The sequence below is a fragment of the Balaenoptera physalus genome (genome assembly GCF_965194825.1).
Source record: "Balaenoptera physalus genome assembly, chromosome: 7".
Classification (NCBI taxonomy): domain Eukaryota; kingdom Metazoa; phylum Chordata; class Mammalia; order Artiodactyla; family Balaenopteridae; genus Balaenoptera; species Balaenoptera physalus.
Genome location: NC_138886.1, coordinates 109,449,730 through 109,472,402, shown reverse-complemented (window position 1 = coordinate 109,472,402; position 22,673 = coordinate 109,449,730). Strand labels below are relative to the sequence as shown.

Sequence of the window (22,673 nt, the reverse complement as noted above, 5' to 3'; positions counted from 1 at the left end):
ATTCCAGAAAATCGAAGAGTTGGGAGCACATCATTTTATGTGGCCAGCTTTACCCTGATATTTGCTCTAATAACAAAACCTGAAAAACACATTACAGGATAAGATAACTACAGACTAATATCCCTCATGAATATAGATGCAAAAATCCTCAACATATGTTATCATGTTGACTCCAGCATATATACAAATAATACATTATGACCATGTTGGGTTTATACTGGATATGCAAGATTGATTCAATATTTGAAATTCAGTCACTGTTTTTTACCATGCCAAAGGACCAAAGGAGAAAAACTACATGACCTTCTCAATAGATGGAGCAGAACAGCATTTGACAGTCTTGAGCTGTAGAACCAACAGTTTAAACAAACCTGAACAATGCCAACAGAATGATACGGAGAGCACATTGTAGACGTGAAAGCAAGGCCCACAGTTGTTCCAGAAAATTCACTTGCCCTGCGAAAAAGAGAGAAATTGATAAAGCTTATGACTCTAAGTATATTTTCTATAGACAATTCATCCAGAACCCTAACTAATTAACAGAGAAACTCACATCGCAAATCATCACTCAAATATTTCCTTCAGCATTTGAGTTTGCAGAAGGCATTTTTTAAAATATGATGGTTTTCATACCACCTAAATGCAAGCATCTGGGAGTAATCACTTTAATATTTTATATCTCTTACTCATGATTCTTATATTTTTCATTGTGGAATTCATCTCTTGTCAGGAAATAAAGGGGGATTTTTTTTCTAACAAATGTTTTGCTTTATATGTACATATGTATGTATAAATCTATATAAATATATAAATTAAGATGAAACATGTCTCGCTTTAATTTATATTCTCCTCATGTATTTTTATATACGTTTACTTTTATTTTTGCACTGTTTTAGCTGTAGCTTGATTTAAGTTTGGGCTCATTCTATAAGTATTTGTGTTATTGAAGCATTTATGCATTTGCAATATTTGTCCTATTGGAGAGACATTTGAACCACTTGCATTTATTTACATAGATGATATATTTGGTCTTTAGTAATTTTAATTTCTATTTTGGTTTTGTTTCATTTTTTCTTTCAATTTTTAATAATTCCATGTGCTTTTTTGGTTATTATTATTCTGTTATTATTGTCTGTTAAGAATCTGACCGATTTGCATCTAGAAATTTGCAAGTATGCATCATTTTAAAAATTCCCTTATAGGTGCATTTACATAAAAAGTTGAACCTATATTTTCCCACTTATCAACATAAAGAATGGCAAGTACACATTTTGCCATGAAAAATGAGGAAATTAGAGAACTTCCTGCCACTTTCCATTCCCTATGGAGTTTTCAATATCTGTTATTCTGAAATGATATTTTGTATCATACATGATATTTTAAAGATTTATGGCATTTATATTCTCTTTTAAAATTATATTGTAAAATTATACTTAAGTCTACATTTTTGTGGATTTAATTCTTACTACTAGCTCATTTATAAAAAAATAAAATCTTCCTCTATTATGGGATTAACTATTTTGGTTTCTCTTTTCAGTAGATAGAGTGTATTTGGACTCTAAGATTCATACCCGGTTATGCCCAGGTATGGGTATATTTTGTTAATTTGTCAGGTAAATGGTAAGGCTTTCAATTTACACATGAAAGGACAATTATTTCCTTCCATCCTTATCTTTTTAGTTCTTTTATCCTGTTTATTCTGGTCTATTCAGGAAATCTACTCTTGATACTGGATTACTATTTTTTATCTATACATCTGTCATCTTGTCTATAATTTATATTTCTCTACCCTATTACTTCACAATACTGGATTCAACTACAATTTTGGCTTTGTCCTGGTACCAGTCTGGTAAGAGTTGAATTCCCTTACTACTCACTACCTTCAACACCCTGGAAAATCACCAAACCGCTCCCCAAAATGAGCTATGTCTTGTGGTGGGCCCCTGAGTCTGGAACACATCTTTCCAAATTAAGGAACTGTGGCAGCTAGCCTTCAAAGATAACCCAATGAGCCAGCCTTGTGATATTCATATCCTGTGTAGCACCTTCCCTAAAACTGGATAGGTCTATGACTTGTTCTTGACCAACAGAATACACCAGAAGTGATGTGTGATTTCTAAGACTGAGTCATAACAAGCCTTGAAGTTTTCTCCTGGGCCTCTTAGAATGCTTCTTCTGGGGAAAGCTAGTCACCTTGTTAAGATTTCCAGAAACCTGAGACTGCCATATTGGAGGAAGTCCAAGTTAGCCACATGAAAAGCTGTATATGCAAAGAGATGACCAACCAGCACCCCAGGCAAGTCACTAGACATGTAAATGAAGAAGACTTATTTTAAGTCTGGAAGTTGTGGGCTGATGCATCATGCAGTCATAGATAACCAGCACAGAATATCAATTAATTCTGACAGGACCTAGTCCACTTATTTCCCATGACACCCACTGTTTTCTTAGGTAGTGAAACTCAAGTAATTTTAAATCACTCTTTGTTGCAAACTGATTCCAGCTGCAAACCATCCAGCAGAACTGTCTTGAGGCATATGCTTAGCAGTCTTGTGTCATGTATAGCTGTTGGATTTATTTCCCCTATTTTTTAAATTAGTCACTAATTAGTCATTTTGGCAGGATGGTAGAAGTATGGGATTAGAATATCATGTTCAATTTTCCTTCTGTCCTAGAAGTTTGTCCTGACTGGTGCATAAAGCTAATCCATTCTTTTAAAACATTGAATCTAAATCCCTCTTGCCATTATCTAAACCTGCCTTTCCTTTCTGTTCTACACAATCAAAACAAACAAGCTTGTTATGAATCATTGCTCACTTACTAGCCTCTCTCTTAAAAAAAAAGAAAAAAAGAAAAAGAAATAGTGGGAACAAAAGTAAGAGTACATGCAACATACGATCCAAATGAATACTTTTTCAACTTTAACGCTCTATGTGTAAACCTGTAACCTGAGATACCATTTGCTTTGCCAAGGCTTTGAAAAATGTCTATGGCAAATACCACAGAACATACAAAGGGGAAAATCTATACATACGTGATTAACTGAGCAACATCATGACGCTTTCTTCTTAGGAGGACACCCCCCCTCCATTTAGCAAAATTTTCCAAGGTGAGGCTTGCATTGGGGGATATCTTTATCTTATCCTTGTCATTCCAGATTTCCATCCCAATTAAGGCAACATGAGTATTGAGCTTTTTATAAAGCTGTTAAAAGAGAATAAATGGCAAAGTAACAACGCATAATGGTGTTATTATCTTTTAATATTTTCAATGTACTTTAGATTTTGAAACTTATTTACAACAGCACTGTAAAAACCTTCTTTCCAAACATACTTGTGAAATGGAAGTTACCATCTCTTTTGGCAGACACTAGCATCCCCATTTGTAGGCAAGACAGACACCCTTAGATATTTCAGGTCTATAAACTCCCTTTTTTGGGACAAAGGGTCTAAAACTTTTCCTGCTTGCAACCTCAAAAAATATTATAAATTCCTGCTAGTAGTTCATGACTATGACTTTACTATAAATATATTTCCTCAAATGTTATGTAACCTCCTCAGAGTCATAATTTTTCAGAATTAGCAGGCTTGACTCGGTGCTGATTTGGACATCAGAAAAGGAACAGGCTACATGAAAAAGTCTTGCATATGTGAGTTACAATAAAGTAAAGGACCTCTAATACTTGAAACTGGACTGAACCAAATACTCTACAATGCATATAGAATAACCTTTAGAAATAACTAGTTAAGCTTATGAGACAATACACTTACTCTAAAGATAAAAACTTAAATTACTACTATAATTTATAAAACTGCACAGTGTTGGTCAAAGAGTACAAGCTTCCAGTTATAAGATGAATAAGTTCTGGGGATCTAATGTACAACATGGTGATTAAAGTTAATAATACTGTATTCTATGCTTCAAAATTGCTAAGAGAGTAGATCTTTAATGTTCTCATCACAAAAAGGAAATGGTGGCATCATGTGACGTGATGGAGGTATTAGTCAACCTATTAGGTGAGCGAACCTAATCATTTTGCAATATATAAGTATATCAGATCAACACAATGAACACCTTAAACTTGCCCAATGTAATATGCCAATTATATCTCAATAAAGCTGGGGAAAAAACTACAGTTACAGGCTTTCTCCTGGGACAACTTTCTGCTGAGAAACCTGAGGAGATATTTTTTCAAAAAAAACAAGAAAACAAGAAAAGTGTTGAGGAATGCAATTATCATCAAAAGTAAAGTAAAAATCTAATCAGATTAAAATCTTGCCTTTGATTTTTTTCCAACTTCCTTATTCCTCTCTTCTTTATTTTACTCACCTGACAAAACTCCAATCCCAGTTAAAACAAACTCTCCCTTCTGTCTCTCCTCCGTCAAGCCCCGAACACAGACAGGGGAAAGCAAATGATGTTGGCTGCTTTCACTTAGAAGCCATGACCACTAACCTCAAGTGGTCTGAACCACCCTCCAGCAAACCTGCTGCATTTCCAAAACCCATTCACTCTCACAACCTTCTATACATTTTTTTCATGCTTGCTCTTCTTTCTCAAAAATTCTGGCACTTTCTTTTAAATCCTCACTTCAAGCAGATGTCCCTGCTGCCAAATTCATCGAAGAGCATAGATGCAACCAGAAGAGAATTTCCACAAGCTCCCACCCAGACCACCCACTGGTCTACACCTGTTCAAACAACCTGTGCTTCCCCTTCCTCACTATATGAATGAACTGTGAGCCCAAGGGCAACTTCTCCACGAATGCACTGGACCTGCCGTCTCTCCCCAGGTCAAAGAGATTCCTCCAACAATTATTCCATCTTTTTTGCATTGTCAGTGTTTAGCCTTTCGTGCAATGGTTCTCCTCAGCATAAAAAGGATGCCTCATCATGGCGGGGCTGGAATTTCTCCTTATGATTCTTCCTCCAATGACTTATGCCCCATTTCTCTGCTTCCATTTATAACCAAACTTCTGTATTTGCTGCCTCTAATTCCACTTCTCTCACTGTCTCCTGGACTCCCTGGAATCATGCTTTTACACTCCACAGAAACTTGCTTCATCCAGGAGACCAATAACTTCTACTTTGTTAAATCCAGTGGCCAGTCCCTGGCCCTCAGAAGCATCTCACATCATTGATCATGTCTTCCTTTGATAGATTTTTGTTTCAAGTAGCTTCCAGAATAACAACCTCTCCTGGATTTCCTCCTATCTCACTGTCTACTCCGTGGTCTCACCTCCACTCTCACCTCCTCCCCTCTTACTCCTCCTTAGAGAAGTACTTCGAGTTTATATCTTTGTGTCCTTTTCCTACTTATCTACACCCATTCCCTTGGTGATTTTACAAACATTTTCTGCAAAGGTCCAGGTAGAAAATATTTAAGGCTTTGAGGCCATGTGGTCTTGGTTGCAATTACTCACCACCTTTGGTATTGTAGCAGGGAAGCAACCATAAACAATGTAAACAAATGGGCATGACTGTGTTTGAATAAAATGGCAACAGGCCAGAGTTGGTCCACAGGCTACAGTTTGCTAACCTGTGTCTTATGCCATCTATATGTGGTAAAGACATAGATTTATATCTGTGGACCTGGATCTGCCATCTCTTGCCCTGAACTTCAATCTTGTATCTCCAGCACTTCCACCTAGAAATTTTTATACAAAGAGATATCACAAAGTTGATGTGTCCAAAATGGAAATCCTAATCTTTCCTCTGATAGATTTCCATTATCCCCCACCATTGTTCCCCATTCTTGAAGTTGCTTAGGTCAAAACCCTTGATGTCACCTGACTCCACTCTTTTTCTTATGCTTCTTATCTTCCACCCACCTCATAAACCCAGTTGACTCTATCCAGACATCAGATCTTCTCAATAGGTCCCCCATCACTACCTTTTCTCAAGCCACCATCTTCTCTTGCCCTGAATTATGACACGATTCCCCTACCTGGTCTTGTTTCTGCCCTTGCTTTCCTTCAGTTTATTTTCAACAGAATGGCCAACGTAATCTTTTAAGAACACAGATCTGAACATGTCACACCTCAGCTCAGGCTTTCCAATGTCTTCCTCATTCATTAAGAATAACAAAGTGCTAAATACCATCTGATATCACTTATATGTGGAATCTAAAATATGGCATAAATGAACCTATCCATGAAACAGAAACAGACTACACACATAGAGAACAGACTTGTGATTGCCAAGGGAGAGGGGGGTGGGAGAGGGAAGGATTTGGAGTTTGAGATTAGCAAATGAAAACTATTATATATAGGATGGATAAACAACAAGGTCCTACTTATAGCACAGGGAACTATACCCAGTATCCTGTGATAAACCATAATGGAAAAGAATATGAAAAAGAATGTGTGTATATATATATATATGTGTGTGTGTGTGTGTGTGTGTGTGTGTGTGTGTGTGTGTATAACTGAATCACTTTGCTGTACAGCAGAAATTAACATAACATTGTAAATCAACTATACTTCAATAAAAAAAAAAGAATAACAAAGTCCTTATGCAGACCCACAGGGCCTTCAGGTTCTGGTCACTGCTACCTTTAGATGTCATCTCCCACCCTAGCCCTGGCTTATTACAACCAGCCACAATGGCCTTCCCCTTATTCCTCAAACAAGGCAATCTAGGTTCTGCCCTCAGGTCCTTTGCTCTGCCTAGGCTCAGACTTCTCTCCCTTCCTTCAAGTCTCTACTCAAATGTCACCCTACTAGAAATGACTTCCCTGTCTAACACAGCACCCAAGATATCTCAATCTTTCTCCTCTCTCTCTCTCTCTCTCCCTTTCTCTCTCTCTTTTTAAAAACTCTGCTTTATTTTTCTTTATAGCACTTATCACCATCTTACGTACTCTTTATTTGACTTGTTTGTTTGCCTCCTTGAACAAGGATGCTAACTTCCTGAAGGGAAGGATAACTCCTTGAAAAAAGGATATTTGTCAGTTTTGTCCCCCATTTTATTTCCATAATCTAGAAAAGTACCTGACACAAAGTGGGTGCTCAATAAATATGGCCAGTTCTTGGGGCTCCTTAAGAGGAGTCAGCATACTCTTTGTGGTGAGAAGATGAGATATGACCTTGGTCATTGTATCCACCTTTGTTTTATTTCTATCCTCAGAGGATTTGGAGGACCACAAGTGACTCAGCCATTTCAACTAAGTAGGTAACCAAATGTTCAACTAATAGGAAACTAACAAGATTTAAATAGAAGGAAGATAAAAATCATTTTTTAAAAGTTTTTAGAAATTAGATAATAAAATCATGTTTAAAGAACCTTATCAACAGTTGTACAATGGAAGTAGGCTTGGAAATCTAACCGATCTAAGTTCAAATCTTCTCTCTACCATTTCCTAACTTTGTGATTTTAAGCAAGTTATTTTGCATCTTAGAAACTAATTTCTTAGCTATAAATTGCGTTTAATAATATGTTAGTGTTGTTCAAGGATTAAATGAGATTAGGTATTGAAAGCTGCTACTGTACCAGAGCTTGGCTTATTTTGTTTTTTCATTGGTTGGTTGGTTGGTTTTCCATTTTCTTCCTTAGATTGGTTTTCTACTGGGATTTGTATGTCAGCATTTTCTTACTGGGTTTTAGAAAAACAAAAACCATGAAACAAAACCACATCTTATACCTTCATGGACCTGAGAATAGTGTGGTGAGTATGTGAGCTACTTCTCTATCATGTAATATTAATATTCAATTAAGTTGCCAAAGTTTTGGTCACCCTTCAAGAGCCAGTAAGCAGTATTAGTCTTAGGACTATTGGCTTTTCTTCCCTGCTTCATGAGCATTCATAGAAACACCCAATGACACCACCTAGCAAACTGTTAAAATTACACTTAATAAAATATATCATACCATGTTGATGTAATTGACCATCTCAAACACCCTCTTTCTTATTTCCTCTTGATCTTGATTGTACTTTTTAAACTACAGGCAAAATATAGACATTGATAGAAATGAATATAATTGGAAGGTAAAAAAAAGCAATTTCACTTTATTTTACTTATTATAATTAATGATCAGTTATAAAAGTTAATATTTAAACATTAAAAACGAAGCACTTCCTTATTTCTCTACCTAAATTAAAGCAGTTTGGGAGAAGAGATGATGTTTTGTCCCCTGAAGTACTTTCTCAGTGTAAAGCTCTAAGGAGCTATTGCAGACATATTTTCAGTTAAATACCATGGTTTCCTAAGCTGTGGAGCACTAGTGCAAGGAATAGTCTACTTATTTCAAAAAATATGAGCAGTAAGTGAATTTAGTATAATAAGAGAGGTCAAAATTTTAGGGTCTGAACTAACTCATATTATCATAACACAAAATTTTTCCTTTTGAGAGCATGCATGTGGACTTCAGGTTTAGAACAATCAATATATAAAATGCATTCTTATAAAAGAAGGTTAACAATGAATATTACCAAAAAATCATCTTTTTCAGAAAATTCTATCCATTAGTTGTTGTTTTTTTTTTTTTTTACCACTCCCTGATGAGCATAAACTTTAATTTACCAATGATTTAACTACTTAACAGAAGAAAAAGTGACAAAGGAATTTAATTGGAAAATAAGTTTGGGGCTCTTAAGACAATGAGAAAGGAGCATTATAGTGCAAAAAAATCAGTTTATGCATATCATATTAGGTGTACATTCCTTAAAAGGTAAGATCATATCAGTCTAATTATATGTCATATTTCCTAGGTTCAAAACAATTTGTAAAAAAGAATAGCTCATACTCATTATTTTTTAAAACATCCATTATTTAATATCTTGCGTAATAAATTTATGTAGTATAGCATTTTAAAAGACACATTTATCTGATATAATTACCTCACCGTTATCCAGGACCAAAAAATATTCTATGTATTTATTTTGTTCCCAAGCCTTCTGGTCTTTGGATTTCTATAATAAACATAAAAAAGAAGATTACTAAGACAACATCTTTCTCTGCAAGAGTCATTCTTAAATTTTAAATGTATAATTTTGTAAGAGTTGGTTGGTCTGGGAATGAAGGAAGACAATATTACCATTTTGACTCTAGCTAACCATCCAGAATCATCTATAGACAAGGCTCAGAATGTCAGAGGTAGAAGAGACATTGGTGATATTCTAGTCTAGCCCCTTCATTTCTACCAAAGAGTGTAAAGGATTACACAACTGAGTGCTAAAAATAAAACCAAAGTCTTCATATTTTTTGAACGGTGGACTTTCTCCACTAGCCTGCTGTGAAATAGAGGCATGTTAACTTCAACATCCTCCTGGGTTTTGTTTTGTTTTGGTTGCCTTTTATTCCTATCCCAATGAATACACCCTTCTTTACCAATGGTGCAAAGCCCAGAGCCACCACGGCACCCAGTCTGTCCTTTCTTCTCAGATAGTTCTTGATTGCCTTCCCACATTCCAAGCCTCCCTATTTTCAGTTTCTTCCTCTCCACAAAACGAAACAAAAACAAAAACCATGTTTCACAGTAGATTTTTTACTGACCTGGGTTCTTGAACTCTTTAATCAATACAAATTGATAAGAGGCCAGATGAGAGATTCAGACAAGGGTTAGAAGCATGAAGTAGGTAGCTACTTGTAACAGTCTGGCCTCTAAAGGCAAAGGCTGGAGATATACATTTGATGGTAATTAGCACAGAGTTCCTATTTAAATAAGACATAGCACTGGATGAGATTACCTAGGAAGAATGTGTAGATAAAGTAAAGAATGGGAGCCGGTATTGAGTTACATGAGGCCTCTAATATTTAGTGGTCCATCAGAGGCGGGATAACAGTGAGAGGAACTGAGAAGGAGTAGCAAAGCCAAACAATAAGATGTCATGAGAGCAAGGTTATTTGCACACAGTTACCAAGGAATTGAGACAGAAAGACTAGAGGCCTGTACCAAGCTAAACCAGAAGATCAACATTCATAGGAACATATAGCTCAGAGCGATTCTCCTGGACCCTTAGATATCATACCGCTGGTAGAATTTAAACCCATAGCAAATTGAACCCAACAGAGATTCTATTTTATTCAAACCTATTCTGTCCAGTGCTTATGCATTCTGAGAACATGTATCAGTAGAAGAGATGATTGGATGTGAAGTGTATCCTAAAGAAAATGAAGGTAATAATGACAAAGTTTTTGTGTATATATTTTATAGTTTCAAACACAAGCAATATTCATTTTCCTTCTGTGACCAGAAGCTGAATTCCAGGTATGAAAGAATATTCTAAGTTCCTGTGGGAAGATCTGATATTTATTTTGCTCATTGCTATATCCCCAGCACCTATGGCAGTACTTTAAGAAAGATTTATTGAATAAATTCATTCATGGAGACAGTAGGGTATTTTATCTCAAAGCAGTAATAATACTTTACACCTTTGTTGTATGTTGTAGCATCATGAAAGTTGTCTGCTTCTAGGAGGCCAGCATTATATCTATGCATCTCTTTAACCCTTGCACACAACATATTGTTAATAGTAGTTGATTCTTACACACTCATTAAATAAATCATCAATGCACAGTAAGGTTTTAATGTCTCTGTAACCTACTAGTTTCAACAATGACTGTAAAGTTTCAGTCAGTTGGAGCTACTAAGACTGGAGCCCTGAGCAGCCAGGATGAGATACACGAGAGCACTGCAAATAAAAAATAAAAGTAGGCATACCACAAGACTGGTGGCCGATGGGACTGCATTCTGATGAATTTCAGGTACCCATAATATGTCATCCATCCCACAGTTGCTGTTAGTCTTCTGTTCATCAGGATCGTGCTTGAAGAGTGCGTGTTCCTGTTCATCCTGATTTGTGGGGCTTAAAGGTTCAATGAAGTACTTTTGATCTCCCTGACTGAAGTAACCCCTGAAAAACACAAGAATCTAAGCTTCCTAAAAATATTCCAGTTCTGAGCACTAACGGCTTGTCGACTTCAAAAAATGACCAATGCCAAAGCATTCTAAGCTCATGGCAGTAAAATATAGTATAACATTATAGCTGAAGAGACCCTTAGAGATTACCTAAACTTATTTTCTCTATGAGGAAATTGGACTAGTTGGGGAGAAGTAACTACTGCAGTCATATAGCTAACCTGTGTCAGAACTGGTGCTAGAATGGAAAATTCCTGACTCTCAGTCAAGTGTCCTTCCGATTCTCATGCCTGGTCTGCTCTAAAGATACACTGACAATAAAAGAGACTTTGAAGTCTTATAGATAGGGTTAAACTTCTGGGTCTATCACTTATTATCCGTGGTACCGTGGGAAAATGACTTAAACTCACATAGCCTCAGTTCTCCACCTCTAAAATGGGAATAATAATAGGATAGTTGTAAAGATTGAAGGAGATGATACGTAAGGCACATAATCAATGAATATTATCAATTTCTTCTCGATTCTCTCTGCTGAAGCCCTGAGCTAAGACTCATTTAACCATGAATTCGGGAGCACCCATCATTCATTAGACATTGGAGCAAGGGCAGAAGGTAAAAGGAAGAGAGTCGTGGTCTCTCGTCTCATGGAGCTTATATGCAAGCAAGGAAGATGGATGTGGATCGAACAATCACATTTGATCCACAGATGTATACAATTATATGATGTACACGTAATACATGCAATTATGGCAGATAATTGCTAGGAAGAAAAAGTCTGAGAATCTATAGCAGGGAGACTGGACTAAGCATACATGGAAGTAGAAGAGTGGATTGGGGAAATAAGTTAGGTGATTTATTGCAATAGTCTGCCTAAAGGATCATGGCAGTTTGGACTAGGACGTGGCAGTAGAGAGAGAATGTAGTGAATAATCTCAGGGAATATTTAGAACACATAATCAGTAGGGCTTGTTAAATGGATTGAAAATGCGTATTTGAAAGGCAAGAAGTCATCAAGGAACCTAGGTTTCTGTATTAGGTGGTTGGTTGACTATATCTTTTATTGAGTTAGGAAGCACTGGAAAAACACCACATTGGGGAGAATATCATTAGTTTGATTTGGAGTATATTAAGATTGGGATTTCCTTAAGATATCCAGATATGGAGAGATATGGAGATATGGAAGAGGAAGTGAGATAATGAAGTCTGGGCATCAGAAGAGATATCTTACTGTAGACAAATACATGACAAGTCATTAACATCCCGAAAGAAATGGATGTCATAGGCATGGATTGGACACACTAGAGAGAGTTTAGAGTGAAGAGAGGTGCTCCCATTCCCTAAAGATTCTGACTCTGAAACTGGGACTCGAAAACCTATATTTTGAAAACAAGCAAACAAACAAAAACAACTCTGCAAGCAATTCAGAGGGGTAACTTACAAACTACTACCAAGAAAAGCCATGTTTCCTTCAAATTTCAAAATTTTTGAGCCCTTAGAATTCATACTCAACTATAGGATAATTTATTATATTTGAGATTCTTTAGGTAATTAACACACACATACACACCCATCATCACAGGTACATACAAACCATTATGAAGCCTTACCTTAGACCCCTACATGTGCTGATACTAGCATCAGAAAGTTTTTCATTAATGATGTGTCCTTGGTAATAACAGTCATCCTAGAGAAAAGGGAAAAGGGGTTTGACAAAGGAAAAGTGTGCATGTAAAAAGTGTGCTACTAAATTTGAATTTGAAATCTTGAAACAAGATCTATAATGTTTTCAAATCATTTTATGCTGAACAACAGTCAATTAGAGATGTAAAAAAATTTTTTTTAATTTATTTTCTTTCTTTTTTTTTTTGGCTGCATCGGGTCTTAGTTGCAGCACGCAGGATCATTGTTGAGGCATGAAGGATCTTTCGTTGCGGCGTGCTGGCTTCTCTCTAGTTGTGGTGTGTGCACTCTTTAGTTGTGGTGTGTGCGCGCTCTAGTTGAGGCACGCGAGCTCAGTAGTTGTGGCATGCAGGCTTAGTTGCCACACGGCATGTGGGATCTTAGTCCCCCGACCAGGGATCAAACCCTCATCCCCTGCATTGGAAGGTGGATTCTTTACCACTGGACCACCAGGGAAATCTACCTAAAAAAATTTTTTTAAAGCAGCCTTTTGTGGTTAAAATCTTTACTATTTAGCTAATGATCCCAAATGCTTAGGGGGCATTAACTAAACACTGTTGTAAATTTTGTTGTTGCAGAAGAAGGATAACAGGGATGAATACAGTCTGGAAAAAACCAACTCACAGGTATAAGTTTAAAACCTGAGCCCCCAAAACTGCAGAAAGGGACATGCAAAGCAAACTGAAGGTGGAAAAAAATGATATAAACCTTTAGTATTTAATAAAAAAAAAAAACAAAAAAAAAAAAACCTGAGCCCCCAAAACACCAGACATTCATTCTTTCCCTTGGCTAATTGCTCATTAAATTTTCCTAACACTGATGAGCTCTTTCCAATGAATGGATTATCCAGTTTGTGTGGTTATTTCTTGATTTATCCAAAGAGTGCCACCAGACTAACTAGATTAGTTTAACATCCCTGTATCCACTCAAAGCAAAATGCTCAGTCTTAGCACTTTTTCACATGGATGTACTTCAGTCAGATTCACCTTTCTACTTTGGAACAGGTGAGGTATTGGCCCACATAAACCTCTGCATTGCTATGGAAGAAAATGCTTGAAAAACTTCCTCGGAATAGATGGCAAGGATAAAACACTCCTCATACCACTTCATCCTGTCTTCTTCTCTGAATAAGTGTCCAGAGTGGAAATTATTTAGGGAAAACATAGAATTCTACCACTGAGGCAATAGTCTTGAGTTTGAGAGACTACATGATCCTGAAAGGTGATTGGCACTGAGTAAGAACACCAGATACATTTAATTCTTTACTTTTCAAATGAAAATAAGAAGCTCTTTCTGCCCACTCTCCTATAAGGAGTCCTTAAAGGCTGGAAAGGGTTACCATGGTGGTCAAGGAATACATTTGTTCTTGCCAAACTGTAAAAATGTTAGAGGATCTATTAAGAAATTACTACTGTTTCTGTTTTGTAAATAAGTTCATTTGTATCATTTTTTTTTAGGTTCCACATGTAAGTGATATCATATGGTATTTGTCTTTCTCTGTCTGACTTACTTCACTTAGTATGATAATCTCTACATCCATCCATGTTGCTGCAAATGGGATTTTTTCATTCTTTTTTATGACTGAGTAATATTCCATAGTATATAGGTACCACATCTTACATATACTACTATATATAAAATAGATAATCAATCAACAAGGGCCTACTGTATAGCACAGGGAACTCTACTCAGTATTCCATAATAAGCTATATGGGAAAAGAATCTGGAAAAGAACAGATATATGTATATGTATAACTGAATCACTTTGCTGTACACCTGAAACTGACACAATATTGTAAATCAGCTATACTCCAATATAAAATAAAAATTAAAAAAAGAAATTACTACTGCTGAAAAAAACATTGTTGCTATAACACCATTTCACTTTCACTAATTGGCAATGACACTGCCTCTGAGTGTGTGGGTCACATGTCAATTAGCAATGAATTTAGGATACTCTGTCTTACCATGATCTGTGGGCTCGTGGTGACCTCCTTTCCAGTGGAATTATAATATGTTTCCGTGTAGCCTGGTGCAAGGAGACCCCTGGGGGTGGGGGGAAAATGTCATGTTTACTCATGCTAATTGCAAAGTCCAGTGATCAAAGTGATAGCTTTCCCTGGGTGTGGAGAAAAGTTTTACCTCTTAGCCCCTCAGGACAAATCCAAGCATGAAAGGGATGCTTAAACTGGAGAGAGTGGGAAGGGCAGGGACATTCCTGAGTAGTGTGGAACAATGTCTGTTTCCTCATCAGACTCTGCATGTTTGTCTGAGGAGAGATTTGAGGAAGAAATAGAACTGAGTAGGGCAAAGTTGATAAAAATGACTGAAAAGAGCAGTGTTCTTCCCCACAGATAAGGATGACTGCCTTTTTCACCCAGTCCTTGTCAGTTACCAGTGACTGTTAACAGTTGCAGCAGTGGAAAGTGTATTGAAAATTGACTTGCACTTGGTAGTTTGGGCTCTTTCAGCATTCTCACTGAGCTTCTTAAAGTTCTTTCAATTATCCACCAGCAAATAGGAGTCTGAATATATTTTTAAAAGAGGCAGGGCAAGGAGAAAAGGAAGTAACTAATATGTATTCTGTACCATCTCTATCCTGGCCGCTGGGATAGACCTATTACACATATCATTTAATCATTTCAACAATCCTACCAGATAAATATTGCTCTCCTTATTTTTCAGATGAGATTAAACAGTTCAAGTGGCAAAGAATCCTATCCAGATTTGCCTGAATTCAAAGCCTGTACTATTTCCATTGTACCACACTGTTTCCAAACTCTCGACAGTTGTGACTTTTTGCAAAAGGTGATAGTCTATTTGAGGGGGAAAAAAAAATCTCGTTGCCCTATATTGAACAATTTAGGGATTAAAAAAGCTTGAATGCATAGAATTAGGAAAAAACTACTTTGGATATAGTCTAGATATAGGATGGTCAAGATCTGGGTGAGAGCTGAGGTAGTGAAATTTGAAGAAGAATGTTGAATTTCAATGAACCGAATGAAGAGAATGAAGGAATACAGGAAAATGTAATGTATGAGAAAATGGAGGGTTAGTTGTTGGCTGGGTAGAAAGAGCATTGGCGTTGCAATCAGAGGACCCTGATTCAGTTTTTACCACTGACTTGTTTTTTGGCTCTAGAGTTTATTTAACTTACGTATGTCTTGTTTTTCTGATGAAAATAGTTGCAAAATTTTTTAATATCTAATCTTTCAGTGTTAAAATAACAAAATGCAGTGATGCATGGGGGAGGCTTAAAAATCTATGTGCTGTTTCATAGAAGTTGATAAAATATACGTCTGCTTGCACCTCATTCATTGTGTTTTATGACTTCAACTAGCAGAACACTAGTAAACTGTTACCTTACTCAGTGTCTCTACTACTTCAGTACGAACAAATACTCGCGGAAGCCCTTGGGTCAGTTGAGAGTAAAAGATGATTAGCCAAGGTTTGTGGGAGTCATAAGTAGTAACAGACTCAATTATCACACTTGCCACATGCTAACTGGCTGTTGGTGAGGACAGTATCAGAAGTAAAGACTCTTACTTGTTTTTCTTCAAGTAAAGCACTGCGATTTTTCCATTAACTGTCATTTCATACTTCAATTCAGTTTCAAATTTTTCCTGCAAAAATGCACAAACACTTACTGGTGATTAAAAACATACACACACAGATTCATTTGGCTATGTCCATCTGTCTCATCATTAGAAAGCAATGCCTGCTTTTCTTTAACAGTGGTCTCTATAATTCCAAATGTCTGCTTCTGTCTCTTTTAACGAGTCAGACAACTGCCAACTGAATAGACAAATTATCTGAGACCTTTATACAAACCCATCTATCCATCCAGCCAGCCTCACATTCTACAAAGACGATGTGAGTGCGGGTTATATGCCAGGCACTGTTAAGTTCTGGAAACTGGCCTCTGAGCAGGAAAAATCGGTGCTGACTGTCAGAAAGCTTATAATATTGTGGAAAGACAGACAATAAACGTGAGTTATATGATAAGGGGTGTGAATCTGGAAGCAGGGTAGGATGTCTAACATCTTAAGGGCAGGGAGAGGCTTTCTTGAGGAAGGAACATGTAAGCTGAGATATGAATTATCCAGGTGACACAGGGTGGGGAAGTTATTTGGGAAGAAGTACTACTATGCACACAGACCCAAAGACCTGCAAGCCTCTCAACTGATGATTTTTGGTCTAGAGGTCTTCTCAAGGCTACATGGAGGGCAGAATATGGACAAAATAACAGGAATCTGTACCCCAAGGCAGGAATAAGTCATCAGGAAGAAAACATAGTCTCGGGTGTTCAGAAAGAGAAAAAAATGTCACTTCTAGTAAACTGTGTGGAAAAGGAGAACTATTTTAAGTTTAGATTTATATATACAGGAGGAGATAGAGAGGTCTATACAGAAGAATTTTAAAGAAGATGTTATCAGGTACTGAATTCTGACTTTGTTCTATAAAACAAGGTTATTAGCCATGGTGACACGTAATATCTACCAATTCACTGGGAAGTACCAGGACATTGTCGTTATTAAAGAGATCCAATATGGCAGAACAAACGTGATAGAGCACCGGTTATTATGGACTCAGTGATGCTTCCGCTGCTGTGTTACACCTAAGGTCAAGCTTTCTTGTCTCCTCCCTCTCCTGAAGGAGAGAAAAGGACCTGAGCTCATCCAGGGACAATAGAAAGTTAGAGCCAAATGAGAAGGAAATTCAAATAAGAGGGGATATATGTATACATATAGCTGATTCATTTTGCTGTACAGTATAAACTAACACAATATTATAAAGCAACTATACTCCAATAAAAATTTTTAAAAATAAAATTGTTGATTAAAAAAAAGAAAGTTAGAGCCATCTGGTTAGAATATTGTGCAGGGATTTGCCATCTCCAAGGTCAGTTATTTCAGCTAAAATTTCCTTTAAATTTTCAGTTATTGAAGCCTTCTCTGGTGTCAAAAATCTCAGACTATAAATATCCTACATTGTGGGTCTAGATGAGGGGAAGCTGCTATAATTCAGTTCACTTTCATGAATAACAAGAGCTGGAAAAAAGCCTGAGGGTTGAAAACAAACGTCATGGAGAATTGTTGTCACCACTTCTTGTTCAGGCTTAAGAAAGGCCAGATAAAATGAAAATATTAGGAGGATACCAGATATGACCTTCCATACAGAAGAGCCTTCCAGATATCTGTTTTCTGTCAGCAATGGATTTTAGTAGATTTTCAGATAAAATATTATTTGGAGGTTGTTTCAGAAAAGATAATTGGGTAATGGGAGTTTTAGCCAATACTACCATAGAGGGTATGGATGAAAGAAAACAGCAAAGAAGAAAACCAGAGACTATACGAAAGTGGGTGTACTGGGTAATGTTATAACTGTACTTCTCAAGCAGAAGCTCATGGTGGAGAACAATGCCTGCTAATAAGAAGTGTGTCTTATTTGTATTCTATCTAGGTTCTGAGCTATGGGTTGGGAGAGGAAATAGGCACCTTGATTTGGAGAGCTTCCACTAGAAGGAAATGATTTGGAGCCCACTGAGTAAGATTAGCTGGGCACAGGGACATATAAATAAAAATTTCCTCCAGGAAACACCATGGGTAAGGTCTAGTAGGTGGATTGGGACGGTTAGATTCCTGTATGGTTCTGAGATGGAAACGGAACTGTAAAGTCAACATGATGCCTGTACACAAAGGAAACCCTGTAGCCCAACTATTGTGATATAACATACACTAATCTGAGGTCTCTGAAAGCCCTGGTGGACCTAGCTAAGGCCTCACATTGTTCCCAATAGGGGAAGCATTGTGATGCCAGATATTCTGTTTTAAGGCATGGACCAACAGCAAGATGATTTTGGCCTCGAAGGAAGCATGTGATCTGAAGACTGAATCCTAGGAAGAATAGTGACCACCTTTAGAATGTAAGTTTCAACATCAGGGACCTTGACTGAGAATGTGTTGACTATACATCTATGCAGGTTTATAGGAAATGTATTCCACTTACACTCATTCATTTGTCTATTTGTTTACCTACTCATTTGCTCACTTATTCAACAAACGCTTCTTCAGGTCTCCTTATGCCATGTATGTAAAATACAATCAAGGATACAATCATGAATCAAATCTTTAAGATTCTGCCTTGGCTGTTAGTGCCTCCTCCAGAAAATTTTTCAGAGGATTACTTCATTCTAGCTCAAATCTTAAGTAATGTGGCCAGGTGTGATGAAGTCAGAAAGATGGGCCATGTTCTTGGCATACCTGACAGGTAATGTTGGTGCTTTAGTTCTCTGGTCCAGCAGAGGGCACAGTGGTATAATAATAAGTACAAGAGTCTTCCTCTTCACTGCCTTGAGAAGTGATCAATCCAGACTGAGATCTGTGTAGATACAGAGATCCCCTCTGTCCCATGCACTCTAAATTCTAAATGTTTCAAGTAATTGCTAATCAATTATTTGCACAAGGAAGACCAAGAGTCTCAACACAGAAACCACAAAGTTAATTTCTAGGAACTTGGCTTTCACCTCAAAATATTCAGTGAAAAATGTAGCTGGCATTTTTAAGAGACTGCCAGAAAGCATTTGAAGAAAGCCATATTGACAGGGAATCCAATGCATATGGGTCCTATATAAATTTAGCAGAAACGTTTTGTTGAGAGACAATTATTTTGGGAAACAGAGTCTACTCTGGGTTCTGTTGCTATACATGTGTTTGCTTTAGAAAAAATAATTTGTGAGAAACTTTGTCCAGTTGGGGAATATGAGCTTCCAGTGAGTTTCATCTTACAATAGGTAGATGTAAAAGTTGTCATTTATGTCTCATTTATTTGTATTTTCCTGGTTCCCAGCAGAAGACTTCCAGGTGTAGGTAATTAGAAAATTGCTGTGGAATGAATCATCATGTTTTAGCTTTCCTCTTTTGACTGAGAATGTGTGTTTTGTCAAGTGGTAAGAATTCTACAAACTTTAATAGCTGACTTTTTTGAAAAAACAGAGGTAAATTTTATGTTCAATTACAGTAATTAATCCTAATTTACTACACATATATGCATTTATTCACCCACAATATTTTATTTTTTACTTCAATTTTAGTGTTCACGGTTTTGTTTGTATGTGTGTATGTATAGATGATAGATAGATAGAGATATATAAAGAGATAGATAAAAGAAGTTGCATCAAATTCTTTAGAAGTAACAGAATAAGTTATAAATTACCATAAATAATTAAAGTTTACCCTCTGTGTGACCTTGGACAGTTAGTTTACTTCAACTGCCAGAACTCTAAAATCAAAATAAAGCTAATAATAGAATGTTGGGTTATCGTGAAGATTAAGAAAGATAAGATAGGTTAAAAAACATACACAAATGTGTGTATGTATATATACAAAAATATATATATATATATATCTACATATTAAATATAGTTATATATATGCATATGTGTGTGTGTATATATAAATATATATATATGTATGTGTGTGTGTGTGTGTGTGTGTGTGTGTGTGTGTATGCGTGTATTCAAAATTCTTTATTAAATCAAAGGCTGTACCTGTTGACCTGGATCCTTGACCTCTCTTTTATGTAGTGGATGAAGTCTTCTGGGATAAACCACTTCATAGTTTTTCACTCCAGGGAGTTCTTTTATAGAATTTACTGAGCAAAAAAAAAAAAAGTTAGAGAAGATTCAGCTAAGCAGAACTAACATAGGCTGTTCGGTAGTGGTTACCTTGATTGTGTTTCTGATGAATGATGCCACACGCAGTGGCTTTAACTGAGTTATGTGAGAGAGTTATAAAAGTGCAGACACCAGAAAAGATAAACAAAATCAGAAACCCACTCTTCCTCTCACATCTTTAATCTATATCTTCAGATGTTTTCCCACTGAAAGTTTACCGGTGTTTCTCAGCTTAGTGAACATATTTCTTTGGAATTTTCCCGCTTCTCTTTACCACTTTGTGTCCCCTAGGGGAAGGTAGCAAACAGTACAGGCAAAAGCCAGGACAGGAGAACAGAAGCCAAACTAATCCTCTAAGAAGCTAATCAGTGTCAGAATAATCAAGTTGAAGCGTTCTGAAACTACACAGTGTCATAAAAATGAAATAACTAATGGATGCCATTTCAGATTCTAATATATTTTTCTTGGGTTTTCCAACAGCAATACTTTACACTAATGAAAGAAACGAAATCAGTAAGAAAAGGCTCCAATATCAGCTCCATAGAATGGGCTGACTTTTGCAGTACAGACATACCTTCATTTTTTGAATACAAAACATGAAAAATATGAAACTTGGAGAAGCAGACAATTAGAACACTAGGACTGGCTTGGAAAGAAAACTTCTGGACCTGCAGTTATATTGAAAGAGAATTGGAAAGATTCAACCTACTATTGGCATCTTGAATTCTCATTTCAATGTTGTTTCTAGAAGTTACTTTTTTTAGAGAAATTCAGTTTTCCCAAAGCTGACGCTGAATTTTCTATTTTCTTTTTTATTTGCCCACATGGTCCAGTCCCTGCTCTGTATAAAGAAGTGCCTGAGGAAATGTCAACAGAGCAGCTCTTTAGAGGTTAAGGGGCTGCAGATCCACAGAGAATGTAGGTACAGGGGAACAGGGATCCACAGTATGGCCCCAACCCAGCAGTTTCCTAACTGGAACTGGAAAGGCTTTAAATGACTAGAGGGTAATTCTAGCTCATTAAAATAGGCAGACCTAAATTCTATGGTAATATAAATTTATGTGACTGGGGTTGATCTTTTAGCAAATAAAACAGTATTTTTCATTAGTCACCTTGCATGAATGTACACTTATCCCAGTGATGCCCCAGAGAATAAATGCTTATTTTTTCAAAGTTTCTTCAGAAACTAAAGTAGAAACTTTTCAAAATTCCTAGTGATATCGATTTTCTTTTATCATTTTAGGATGGCTTTCATTCATCTGACCATTCAAGAGCCATTTGCATCTAACTTTGAAGAATAGAAAAAGTGATTAAATTTGCTAAAAGCTCACTGGGTCAAAAATTGAGTGTTAAAGTGATGAAATGGCGTTTCTTTCACTGGCTCAAGATTTACTGTTAAAAATAATTCAAAAACACTTAAAGCCATGGCATCAACACTAGACTACATTAACTCTGGGTTTAGTTTGGGTTTTTTAATTGTGAAAAGAGGGGGCAGATTAAATGATCTTGAAGAACAATTCAAGTAGTCTACAATTTTATGCAAATAAATACAGAATCTCCAGTGATCTCTTTGAATAGGTGATGATCATTTCAATAATGTTCTAATCAGAACCTTGTGATAAAATGTCTCATTACACAGTCACACTTCAAGAATTACATCACAAGTTCCCTCAGTCACTTCTTGCTGTTATAGAGCTAATCACTGGGCATCTTTTATTTCTATTTAATTAATTTTTGGTAGAGGAAAATAATAACGTTAGTTTTAAAACAATAAGCGAGGTTCCAAAGCCTAAAGGAACAGTAAATCAGTCATTTTCTTTCCATCGAGTGAAAATTGTCCTAATTATCATAATTATTTCAAAATAATAGGATGCCAAGAGTAAGAAAATTACTCTTGCCAGAAATTAACTGATGGTAGCAACACAATTCCGTACAGTCTCCTGTTGCTCTCTAAGTACACCATAAGGCACCCGCATGCTGTCTGTAGGACTGTGTTCAATCAATGCAATTAGTCCCATTAATATGGAGCTGATGAAGCCATATATTCACCAACATTGCAACCAGAGTAACTCTTCTAAAAATGCTGCATGAAACACACATTATTCTGATGGGAAATATTAGTCCAAGCTGCCCTCAGTTCATAAAATAATAACTACCCAACTAATTCTTTTTATAAAAGCAGAAAGGGATAACACTCACATGTTCCCCATCAGAAGTGGTGAGAAGGGGACAGGCCAATCCAACCAACACAAGTTTTCTCTGATATACACATTGATCTCCATGCCTCTAGTTAGTATCTAAATGCTAATGTTTCCCAATTGACTATGAAATATGGAGTCTAAACTTGTAAATCAGTGGAGAAATTTCTTTCCAACTCTTTGATGGCCAAGCACTTCCAAATGGCAACCAAAACAATCAATGAATAAACTAAACCAGAATATTTTTGAAAAGGCCTCCAG

The 22,673-nt window shown here is 36.6% G+C and overlaps 1 protein-coding gene across 1 annotated transcript in view; it reads right to left on the bottom strand.

The window, feature by feature from the left end:
• The window catches only part of ADAM28 (ADAM metallopeptidase domain 28), a 60,064-nt gene that overhangs the window by 30,775 nt on the left and 6,616 nt on the right, over window positions 1–22,673 (bottom strand). Inside the window, exons 2-10 of the mRNA XM_082468883.1 lie at window positions 20,089–20,192; window positions 16,086–16,162; window positions 14,507–14,585; window positions 12,467–12,543; window positions 10,662–10,854; window positions 8,839–8,910; window positions 7,869–7,940; window positions 3,035–3,204; window positions 372–456 (exon numbers count right to left, since the gene is read on the bottom strand). Of these exons, the coding sequence (XP_082325009.1) occupies window positions 372–456; window positions 3,035–3,204; window positions 7,869–7,940; window positions 8,839–8,910; window positions 10,662–10,854; window positions 12,467–12,543; window positions 14,507–14,585; window positions 16,086–16,162; window positions 20,089–20,192 (929 nt within the window). The remainder of the gene's footprint in view (window positions 1–371; window positions 457–3,034; window positions 3,205–7,868; window positions 7,941–8,838; window positions 8,911–10,661; window positions 10,855–12,466; window positions 12,544–14,506; window positions 14,586–16,085; window positions 16,163–20,088; window positions 20,193–22,673) is intronic.